Source organism: Gambusia affinis, linkage group LG07 (assembly GCF_019740435.1).
Source record: "Gambusia affinis linkage group LG07, SWU_Gaff_1.0, whole genome shotgun sequence".
In the NCBI taxonomy this organism is placed as follows: Eukaryota; Metazoa; Chordata; class Actinopteri; order Cyprinodontiformes; family Poeciliidae; genus Gambusia; species Gambusia affinis.
The window spans coordinates 18,487,885-18,500,347 of NC_057874.1; the positions used below are offsets into that span (position 1 = coordinate 18,487,885).

Sequence of the window (12,463 nt, forward strand, 5' to 3'; positions counted from 1 at the left end):
GTTGTTTACACTGGATGTTCTGTTACACCTCACAGAAATAGATAATATTTTTGTTATTTCATGTGCATTTTGACAGAATAGTGGTATTGCAGGCTACAAAGATGAGTAGTAGTCGTAGTAATAAAATGTTTTGTTTCTGCTGCTCCACAACAGAATGTTCTGTCTGCATCTTATTATATCTTGCTTATGTCTGAAAAAGGTTTGTCTAAAGAATTGCAGCTTGTGTTGCATTTAGGAAAAATATAAACTCAGAAAAATTTATTATCTTCTAAATTTGTGTATCTTCAGCATATTCTGTCTGAATAAGTTATTTTTGAAGACGGTGGAGGTAAAATCAGTGTGAAGCGACTCCTTTACAAATGTTTTCTGTGTCAATTTTACTGCTGGGAAAAATTACAAAGAGTCCAACAACTGAATCAGTAAAATTAATTCATTAGATGAAACATACAGCTCCAGAAAAACTTGAGAAACTGCTTAAAAGGATCAGATTCTCGGATTTTACTTTTTATACATTTATGTTTGATTAAAATGAAAATTATTGTTTTATTCTATGAACTACTGACAACATGTGTCTGAAATCCCAAGCAAAAATTTTGTATTTATTTGCAGAAAATGAAAATTGGTCAAAATAGCAAAAAGACGCAAAGCTTTCAGACTCAAATAACACAAAAAAACCCCAGTTCATATTCATTTAGAAACAACAATACAAATGTTTTAACTCAGGAAGAGTTCAGAAATCAATATTAGGTGGAAAAACCAGGAGGTTTTCAATGGGGTCCAGAGCAGTGGGCTCTTCAGTTTTTACAGAGCTGTATGTGAGGAGTGGATCGCAGTCACAAACACAAATACAAATCACACATTGCTCAGCATTTAAACCTTTCCAAGTCATATTTTTTGACATCTTTAGGGCTTATTTTGGACACTTGACACAGGTTGTTTCTTATCTCAGCTTCTGCGATGTTCCTTTTGATAAAATATGGCCACCTGACTGCTTCAGGCAATAAAATGTTATTGTTTTGGTAGTAATCTGGAGCACAAACATGATGACTATGATGCAGCTGCTTCACCAAAACATTATGAGGACAGCACCCAGCAAAACAGTAACTAATTAGCATTAGCTACCGCTGGGCCGTGATATGTATTGCTGCTTCTAAGAGACATCAAATGTTGGGAAGCCAATAAGAAAACGATTGTTTTTGACAGATATTAAGTTGCTTCTGCAACCACATTGCTTGAACACTGGAGTCCAGACTTGTAATAGGAATAAAACTTACATTGCTTGGAGTCTGGCGTCACCTTCTCCATCAGGGCAATGAAGTTGAGCAGGAAATCGGTGTTGTTGTTGGAAAGTTCGAGATCATTGCAGTACTCCCTGAGAAAAAAGGCAAAGGACTCAAATGTGGCAAAGTAAAAGAAAACAACAAAAAAGCAACAATGTTGTCATTGCCGTCAACACTGACTCTCTTAGATGTTTCTCATTGAAAGACACACAAAACAGGGTGGGGGAAGCATGAGTCCACACTCATGTTGAGTGTTGCTAAAGTGAGTGGCATGCTCAGGTTCACAAAAATACTTCCACAAAGGACGGGACAGCGAGGCAAAGCATGAGAATAACTAAACTTAGTTTGGACTTTTTTTTAAAATGTGGGTTTTGGAAGAGAAGTTATGAGAAGTTTGTATTTTATTTTCTCAGGTTGGAGAAGCAGGAAGAGGTTCAGCTTCTGACTGGGAAACGCTCCTAAAAGCTTTAAAACAGTTTAAACGACTAGTAATTAACTTATAATATTTTTTTTCTTTTAAATTAGAAGCTAATTTACCGAGTAAACAATCTAACTTCATTGAAGATCACATTGTTCTGCCATCCTTTATTGTTAATGTTCGAGGTAAAACTTTATAAGAAATTAATTGTAAAATAAAAGCGTCTCTTTAAACAAAGGATATGGAGCGTTAATGATACGTACATGAACAGCAAGCATGAATTTGTTTCTTCTCTTAACCACAATTCAATCGAAATCCATTTATTTTGACTGACATGATGAACAAAATAAGACAATTAATGTATTGAACTGAACAGGAATAATTACTGATCTGCATGGCGTCTTGTTCTTTCTTTTATGAATTTAGGCTAAATAGCTAACTCTATTTTTTTAGATAATTAAAAATAACTCTAAGATATAGTTAGACAAAAATGGTTTCTACTGGGCACTAAATGATCAACAAAATGTATTAATTGTGGCTTAAGTCTACAAAACAAAAGGTAAAGAAATATATAAGAAATAATGGTTGATTACGCCCAGTGGCCAGCACATGTGCTTTTAAATGTTTCTTCAATTATAGTAGATTATCCACACAATCAGTGTGATGCAATCTGCACTGGATTAAAGAGATCAGAAAAAATATTTAATAACGCTAGTTATTTTACTTCTGTTTCTCGACAGTAGGGGTCACTGCTGATTTATCCGGGTCACATAAGTAATAGCAGCAGAAGAAGAACCTCAAACGATTTTCAAACTTCCTTAGCTTTTATTTTTCCTTTAACCAGATTGGATTTTAGTGAGTCAAACATTTAAAACGTATGTATCTGCTCTGCTCGAAGCTGTTTCAATTATTTTTATACCAGATTATTTTACATCATGTTATCATTCTGGCCAGATATGCCAGATTCATAAACTCTCCAAAAGACCCCACTTCAAAAACTCCAAACTCATCAAAAAAAATGTACAAGGATATTTTTTTTAAACAGAGAAGAACACATGCATTTTTCCCCTTTTTGGTGAAACCAAAGATATTTGCGTCATAAAAAAAAGTCTTTCCTGAATAGAATCACAACCTAATGGCTTCAGATTGTGTTTTTGCAATGCAAACATGCAGGATCACACAACAGCACCATGCAAACATCCAACACGTTTTTGTAGTTAATTTTTCAAGAATTTAAAAGTCACAGTTGTGACAGTAATTTATGATCCAATTCAAAAGTTATAGGCTCCACTACATACATAACAATAAGACGAACTAACAAATACAAAAACTACACAAAGTGACTGAAACACGGTGAAAAACTGATGACCACCAACGACAGCAAGCATTCATACAAAGGGCTACCTGGGAGCAATGAATACATGGCCTTCAGACTCAAAACTGTTTGGCAGCAGAGATTCAAAATCTGCAACAGAAAGGGGAGATTATCCAGGAAGAGCAGTGGGCAGAGCAGCGGGGAGTAAACTGGGTAAACAGCAGCTGTTCTTCAGAGGTGCAGGGACGCAGAAGGGACTTTACCATAGCAACAGTGAGGTATCATGGGAACACCAGCGTTAGCCAATATGGTGCCTAAAACACAACCTGACTCGATGCATCACCACTTTTTACTTCCACAAGCACTCACATATTCTGTTTGACTTGTTGCTTTGCCAACAAAGACCCTTTTTTTCTTTTTTCTTTCTGATTAGGTTTGATTTCGGTCTGATTTTTTATAATTTTTATTTTTTCAGACATCTGAGAACTGACTTTATCAGGCGTGATGTGTCAAGAAGCGAGTTCTCAGACAGATTGTGCGTAATGAGTGCTTTTAGATCAGGCAGGCATCAACATGGCCAACTATTTGCAGGGGGGGAGGAGGTGGGTGAAGGTCCTAATGGAAGTGGTCACCCCTCAGACCGACGGGGGGAGAGGACTCAGAGAGACACTTAATCGGGGGAAATGCATCACATTGTGAAAGGCATGATGTGGGGCAACTTGGGTTGATCCATCTGGAACAAAAACAGCAAAAAGAAATGCCACTGAACCCTCAGAAGAGTCCCATATTTTCTAATCGACTCAGAACCAGAAGAGAAATTTAACGCGTGCTTAGACGAAATGGAGTGCCCAGCTAGTTTTCCGCCCACAATGCCATGCACATCCGGGGTCAGGTTTACAGAGGAAGCAGTGGGCCGTGCCCCTGGCGGTCTGAGGGGTGAGGAGGGAGGGGGAACAAGCCGATGGAGACGAGGAGTACAGAGGGACAACATTTAGGAGTCAGGTGAGAAACCTGACAGCATGGGGAGACCTGAGAGGCCAGGATGGAGCTCAGCCCTGTGGCGTTAGTCTGCACACTGCACTGTTTCCAGCTAAAGGCAGACAAACTACGGCAGCCAAGCTGTTACAAGTCTATCAAATTTGGTCAAAGTACGTCTATACCACGGTGTCAATAGCTGCGTTTCCATTAACAATAAAACTGTGCACATCAAAATTACGAGAATAAATTTGCTAAATGGTAACACACCAGATTTGAAAAACTCATAAAACTCCCATTTTTTTGTAAAACTGCAATAGAAACACATTTTTTGCATCATATGAGTCACGTGGTCAACAGCCAAGACATTACTTCTGGTGAAAACGACGAGGAAGACGACAGGAAGTAGTAGAAGAATAATGGTTTGTCTTTTTCGGACAATGTGTGGGTCGCAGTTCACAAAACGTGTCATTTTAACATGTTGAATCCATAACTCTTCTGTAAAATCATCAACAAGAATTTCCCCAAAACACCACATGAGTAGCTCCAACGCCTGAATAAGACGTCGACCTCTCCTCTGATCATTAGCGCCATGACTAAATATAGTCTGATGTAGCTGTTAAAATTTTTTGCTGCTATGATTTTTAATGATAATTGCCTGAATAAACTTATTCTTGTGTGTTTTTAGTTTAATTTCTTATCTAGCAGAAACACTGAATTAAAGAATTTGTGTTGTTTCGACTTTAGCTGAATAAAAACAAAGATTTGCGCACATTTGTAATGGAAACGCGGCTAATGAAACTTTATTACTTATGATCTGAAGTTTCTTGTCTTATTAGAAAAATATGACAATGTTTCACAATTAGAAAAAATATGTCTGTTTACCTTCCAGGTTAAAAGACTCACATGCATCACTTTATGTTGGTTTTACTCATAACATTCCAATAGAAACACTATAAATTTTGGCTATGATGTGACAAAATGTGTAAAAGTTCAAGAACTATGCAAAATTTTGCAAAGCAGTAAATAAATGTGTGATTGTGCAGATTTGGCACTGGAAAAAATAAAAAATTATATTTAAATCTAATACCTGAACGCTAGTGTGAAATGAACTAGTTACACTGTAGAAAGAAGATGAAAAGAGAGAGACTGAAGTTAATTAGAGGGGAAAATAGAGAGATTATGGTGAGGCGAAAGAAACAGCCAGAGAAGGGACAGCTTCTCTGAAACTGTCTACAAAAAGAAAAGGGATTGATGTGGGAGCGGGGACAGAAGACAAATTTAAACAGAAAACATTAACGTCTATCATCCGTGTGTGCTGTTGCTTTGCTTTTCCCCAAAAATATATATCTATATATATATATATTTAAGGTTCCTGGAGCAGCAGATACGTGAAAGAGAGAGTGAGGCTGAGGACCGGAGGAGTCATTGTGGGATCTGAGCTGCAGCAAGAGGGTCAAGAGAAGGGATTAACGAAGGAAGAGAGGAGAGGAAAAGGAAGAAAGAAAGGTTGGAAGGGCTGAAGGCATGGTTGGCAGGGACAAAGGCAAGCAGGCTGGGACAGGTGAGAGGAGGGAGGAGAGGGAGGTTTAGGACAAGGGGTGAGGTAAGGAGGAGGAAGCGGTAGGATTAGGAAGTAAAGGTAGGGAATGTGGACCGATATGGAGTATACTTGCCCTTGATGTATGAGACTGTGTGGATCCATCAGAGAAGGAGTGAGCAAGAAAAGAAACAGAGGATCGGGTAGGAAGGGGAGGGGGATCACAGACAATATTTTATTCAATAACTGTTTGAATAAAAATATTGTTTTCTTGAAAGAAAAGAAACCAATTCAAGTCAAACCAGACAACAGAGAGAAATAAATGAAGAACAAACATTCTTTCTGCAAGACCAAACAAAGAAAGACAAAGACAACCTGGGCAAAGAAAGCCAGGAAAGGAAATGCACTTAACACAAATTGTGAGAAATAACCATGGCAGAACAAAAGAGAAAAAAATAATAATAATTAAAAAACACCAGGAGATGAGAGGAGAATCAGGGTCTGGACAAAGAAAGAATGAAAGACACAAAATGTGTCCCAAATCAGACCCAGAAAAGAAACAAACTCCCACAGTTGAAAAGCCGTAATTCCAGGCCATGTGGGAGTTTAACAATCGAATGATTCCAAAGCTGATCAACATCTCACACCGTCCAAAAGAAGAGGAAATAAATTCCCACACATGACAGAAAAAAAGAAAAATCATAAAACTCATCATAAGGAGTGAAAAGCATGCATTTTTTCACAGCTTTCTGGTCAGAAACATCCAATAATTTAAAACACAGACGCTTCAGAATCATTACTATGGTGGAGAAGAGGCGAGAGCATTTGGTAAAACAAAAAATAATAGCACAAAGGTCACCATTATTTTCACCTGAGGAGTACAGTAAAACCACAGCTTTCACCTTTCTGTCTGTTCAGTTATTTTTTTCTTCAGCCAGTGTGAAGAAAAAACATCACCATTTTACAGCACAGCATGAAGACAGGAGGGAGCGGGGGAGCGGAGGAGGAGGAGGAGTCGAGGGACTCGGGAACCGAATGATCCTGCCTATCAGAGAGCATAGAGAAGGGGGAGAGGGAAGCTGAGGGGCCGGGGCAGACCAATCCCCTCGGACACTCCATATGATGATGTTGGAAACCCGCGACAAATGACTGAATTCGAGTGTAAGGTCACATCAGAAAGAGAGAGAGCAGAGAAAAGAGGAGGAGGAGGACAGACTGAGGGGAGGAGAGAAGGATGCTGGGTCTGACCCAAAGTACTTACACTGCACCTGAAGGATCTGGTCACTTAGGTTGGCCTTGACATGGTTCTCACTATATGTGGGCAGTACCAACCCTAAACTGAGTTGGGGAAGATAAGGAACAACGTAAGCAGACATAAAAACACAGAGCCCACTGCACTGAAAACCTCCTGGTTATTCCACCTAATATAGATTTCTGAACTCTTCCTGAGTTAAAACATCAGTATTGTTGTTCCTAAATGAATATTAACTTGTTTTCTTTACATTATTTGAGGTCTGAAAGCATCTTTTCTGTTATTTTGACCATTTCTCATTTCCTGCTAACAAATATTACATTTTTGCTTGGAATTTCAGAGAAAAGCTGTCAGTAGTTTATAGATGTTCATTTTGCCCAAACATTTACCTTTGAAGGGTAAAATCAGAGAAATGGATCATTTTAAGTGATCTCTTAATATTTTCCAGAGCCGTATTTCACATTTTCAAAGTTTATTGAATGATCCAATGAATACACCTTCATTCTACTTTCAGATTCCTGCTTAATTCAATGCATTCAACAAGGTGCTAATAGTAGCTCTAATAGTATTAACAACAATAATAATGATAACTGGGGCGCACCGATTGCAGTTTTCTCCCCGATCGTTGATTATCGATCTTTAAAAAGCCTGACCTGCCGATTCTGATTTTGGCCACTACCAATTTTTTTGTCTGAAATTTTGCTAAATTTAGCAAGAAAGTCACCAAGTTGGTAACAGAGGGGAGAATATTGTCAACTGAAAACATGCAGAAATGACCTGGAGGGTCGGTCTATCAGTGAAACCTCTGTCACCACAGAATAGAAGAGGTCAGTGGCTTATTTTTTGATATATGTATGTATACATGTATATACAGACATTGGGGAGAGGTAGATAAGATTGGCTTCAGATATAAGTATTGATAGAAAAGGAATAAAATAAAAGGAAATCGGCTGGCCGATAAATTTGTGCACCCCTAATAATTAATGACACTAACAATACTGTGTAACAACAACAACATAATACATCAAGACAGTTTCTCATATTTACTACAGACCATTTCTTTATACTAAAGTTTGAATAGTTTGGACATTTCTTTAATGCCACAATCAGATTCCTCCATAGTTTCAAACCAAAGATTGAAGCGCAAAAACTTCTTCTCCTGGTTCTGATCTCCAAGCTTTTAATTTGCATTTTCCTCTGGGATTATGAAGTCCTTCTTCTTTTGAAAACAATTTTTGAATATTTTTTGGTAGCTGTCCATTTTTAAATAAGATGCACACTGTTTGTAAATTTACCATTTCAGTAATAATTTAGAGTTTATAAATACTGGATTTGTGTGATCCAGGTAGCCAACCTTATTGATAATTCAGCAAAGAATGTGCAGTGCTTTCTGTTTATTTAATATAAAAATACTCTTTGATATTTTATTTTGTATACAAATACATATTTCATAGAAAAGATGTTTTAGGAACATTCCTGCGACGTATGTGGATGTTTTAATTGAAAAACATCACTCAGTTGTGCAGAGCTTTAGATGTTCTCCATCTTTGATTTGCTGTAATTTCCTAAAAGCACGAAAGCCTTTTTCTCTTTGTGCAACAGCAGCATTTGATGTGCCGTATTTTCAAACAGACCTTATCATTTCCTTTTTTATATAAAAGCAAATCTAATTTAGTGCATCTGTGCAGTGACAACCTTGCAGACTCCCTGTGATCTCCAACAACCCCATTAGTGATGTCTAAGGACGGGAATAGTGTAAACGCTTCGGGATTCACTTCACATTAACTAATTTTCCCCAAATTAAAAGTGAAGCTAACTTGGTCCTCATCAAACTGTTCATAAACCCGGATGTTTGGGTAAAATCTGACCTTTTCATTTTTCATTTAATCTATTTTAAGAGACACAAAATCATAAAAAAACAGCACTGTCATCAGAAACAAGTACCACTTTAACACTTTCTAATGTCATCAATAACCAACTTGTAAACAGACTGAGGAGAATAATAAAATCCAGGCTAATGGTTCGGCCTTTATTACATCAGTCTTGCATTTGCACATTCAAGAGAAACAAGGTATTCATCCCCCCAATGCATAAAGCTCATCTATCCCTCCGTATCACCAATAAGCTTTGAGAAACTACAATTGAATAGCCGAAGATTAATGCTGGCTTATCTTTGGTCCTGGTTCTCACGACTGAATACTTTTCAAACCTCAATTCATTTTTAAACTAAACATGAAATGTTCTAAAGGTTCACTGATCCTTTTCTAGTCTTTGTGTGACTCCATTTTACTTTGAAATGTGAATTAATGAGGAGGTGCATAAAACTCAAGGTTTCCAACAAAACGTTTTATGCATCTTTGCACTTTAAAACATTACATTTAAATGACGCTCACACATTTGTAAGAACTTCTAGTTTACCATTGATTTATACAACAAGAAAAGGCATATAAATAGGCTTAAAATTTGGGTTTGTCTTTCTTGTAAATAAATGTCTACCATAAATTGAATTAACACATTTTATAAATCACAGTTAAACACATTAAGGTTATACAAACATACACACACTGCTGACATTTGGCTTAAAAGACAGAATGAGGAAAGAAAAGCACAATTAACAACTAATGTATGGTTTATTTATAAAAATAAAAAGGTGAATTAATATGATTTTGTTGTTGATCTGAAGGCAGAATAATATTTTCCCCTTAGGAGTCTTTTGAATGTTTTTATTTCAACACATTTTTCTTACTTTTTACTTTAATGACGCCAACACCAAATTCAGTTTCAAAATTCAGTGAAGAGACTTCATTTCTCAGACTTTTGTTCAAATAAAGTATCATGGAAGAAATCCAGAATATTTCACTCAATGTGTGCAAATCAAAGACTTTTGCTGAAATAGCAGCAACTCTTAGTCCTGATGCACATTGACCAAATTCATGTGAGGTCTTACAGAATTAGTATAATATATATATATTTTCATGTTATAAATGGATTCTGCCTAATCCATCAATCTGTTGCAGAACTAAAGAATTTATTGAATTTAAAGCAAATACTTCAGCAAATGGCATTGCTTTTTTAATTTTGTCCTTTTCAAAGCGTAAATGCACAAAAACATCTGAAGTAAAACATATAACAGGACCATGCTTTAAAATATCTCACCACTGCAGACCATAACAGTTAGATTTTAAAATTGTATAATCATATAATTTGTCAGATAAAAATTAACAGAACTGGGCAAGTATTTGCAGATGGAAATCAGAAGCCAGACTGTGTTAAAATTGCCTAACTATGTTCAAATTAAATTGTAAAAACTTATTTAATTTAGATAACTTTTAGACTTAATTTGGCATTTTTAGTCTCTTCAATGGCCTCGTTTTGGTATTTTTACTGCCTATTAAGACAGTAACTCAGATGCAGCAGCTGCACTTTATATTTATAACTGTGAACTGCTCCAAAGTGAAAGAAGATATTTCAAAAACACTTACAGGTTCCAATATTTTGGTCTGAATGTCAGGTAATGCGTTCTTAGATGCAATCCTACCTGTAGTTTGTACCTTCTACGGGCGTCCATGTGTACGTTCGCATGGCCTCGTCGATGTATCTCTGTGGGTAAACACAAAAGAACTACAGTGAGCTAACCCTGCTAAAGGATCTGCACATTTCGCCTCCCATAATTAGAAGGAAACAAAGGGCAGTGAACACATTGACTGATTCAGATTCATTACCACACTATGCAGGAAGGTGCTACTTTGGATCATGATTGAGTCACATATATTGATGACTTGCCTCATCAACTGACTTAATGAGCGTCTTGATTTTTCTTTGCCCCGATTTGCCATCAATCATCTGTCGACGGATCTGCAGGAGAGCAAAACAGAGGATGCAATGAGAAGACACACAATACACAGGAAAACAAAAGAACATTAAATATAACTGAAATATGACATTTATATACACTGTATAAAAACAAGCCGCCATTTTTCTTGCTGTCTAACATTAAATTAGACAAAAGGTTTTTGTTTCACGTCAGGACTTGCGTAGAGTTGCAGAAATACATGAACCTAGAGGTGTTGTCTCCAAATTACTTTAATGATGTTCTTACTGATTTTGAGAAGGAATCACCTGTCTGTAAATGTTTCAGCTGAGGAATCTTTTAATTAACGTATTTATGACGTTGTGGTGCTGATGTGCTTTTTTAACCTCAATGGTATTTTCCAGGCGAAATAATGATTTTAAAATAATGGTAAAAGTATTTCTGTTTGCTAAATACCAGAATAATAATAATAAGGAAATAATTGTGGACTTCCATGTGTCTGGTTTATCCTTGCATGTGTAAACAGAATGGGAATGTCCAGACATCTTACCACAAAAACAAAAGTAAAAGAACTTGTGAAAATGCTGGATGAAGCTGGGACGAGTATCATTATCCACAGTGAAATGTGTCCTCAGAGAAAGAAATAATTTATTACCGGGTGTACCATAAAACACAGACGCACTCATGGGCAAAGATTTTAGTCTTTGGAGTTATGTCCTGTGGTATAACGACAATAAAAATTGAAGTATCTGACCCTAATGAAAGCCTGACAGTAACATCCTAACCATGTCGTACAGAGGTGGCAGCATCATGTTGTGGGCTGTTCTGCTAAAGGAGGGAGTGGTGCATTTCACAAGATACATGACAACATGAGGAAAGAACATTTCAAAACATCAGCCATGATGTTAAAGCTTGGACATGAATTGGTTTTCCAAATGGAAAATAACCTTTGAGTCTTTCTGTCAAATTAGTTACAAAGAGTCTCATGGACAACAATGATTTAGAGAGGCCATAAAAAAGTTCTGTTCTTAGCAAGAAAATATGTGTTTAGAGGAGTTGATGATGATGAAGGCAGCCTATAAACCTGACTCACTTACACATATTCTATCAACTCAAGATGCATATTGATAGAAGCTTGTGGAAGGATAAAAAAAAAGAAATCATAAAGTTTTTGGCTGTTTCCCCCAAAAACTTGCTAAACATGTTGAAGGGCCGCTAGATGAGTTTTGAGTTAAAAAATGTTTGAAGTTGACAGAAGATTTTTTAAAAATCACTTGATAATTATGTATTATTGGAAGAGTAACACCTGGACGCTAACCATAAAGTCTTAAAAAAGGGGAAAAATATAAAAAAGCTAAACTAAATAAATAATGCTTGGCCTAATGGAATCACATGTAAAACCTGGTGGCCCGCCAGGCTTAAACTCTGAAGTTTAAATTCTGTCAGTCACTGAAGAAACATGTAAAATTATAAATTATTGTAGATATTGCAGTCTACTGAAATGAGATAAAACGTTTGGTTGCTTCAGTGTGAATAAATGTTGTTATTTCTGATTTTTAACTCTACCAAAAACACCTGAGAACCAATTTGTTCCTGATAACTCGCTTTACCTCCTCCTTGTTGCTATCTTCTAGTTCTGCATCCAGAAAGTCCAGAGTGACAGGCTCCCTGAAGTTAATGATCTGAACAGCACAGAGGGGTGGGAGGTATTGGGGGAGGATAAACATCATTTAAAACAAATAAAGTCCATATTTAGATTTAGAATTAGGAAACTAATTAGATGCACAGAGACGTACCTTGGGTCTTAGGTTAGGATGCAGCAGCACGTAACCGTTTGGGTCGGTAGCAAATGTGTAGCCATTGGCCCCAAGC

At 36.8% G+C, this 12,463-nt stretch overlaps 1 protein-coding gene across 1 annotated transcript in view; it reads right to left on the reverse strand.

Moving 5' to 3' along the window:
- Positions 1-12,463, reverse strand: part of cacna2d2a (calcium channel, voltage-dependent, alpha 2/delta subunit 2a) — a gene marked incomplete at its 5' end in the record, with an annotated part of 112,060 nt that overhangs the window by 15,909 nt on the left and 83,688 nt on the right. The window contains 8 exons of the mRNA XM_044121909.1: positions 1,275-1,372; positions 3,103-3,163; positions 5,665-5,679; positions 6,790-6,866; positions 10,319-10,380; positions 10,564-10,635; positions 12,202-12,273; positions 12,388-12,462. Of these exons, the coding sequence (XP_043977844.1) occupies positions 1,275-1,372; positions 3,103-3,163; positions 5,665-5,679; positions 6,790-6,866; positions 10,319-10,380; positions 10,564-10,635; positions 12,202-12,273; positions 12,388-12,462 (532 nt within the window). The remainder of the gene's footprint in view (positions 1-1,274; positions 1,373-3,102; positions 3,164-5,664; positions 5,680-6,789; positions 6,867-10,318; positions 10,381-10,563; positions 10,636-12,201; positions 12,274-12,387; position 12,463) is intronic.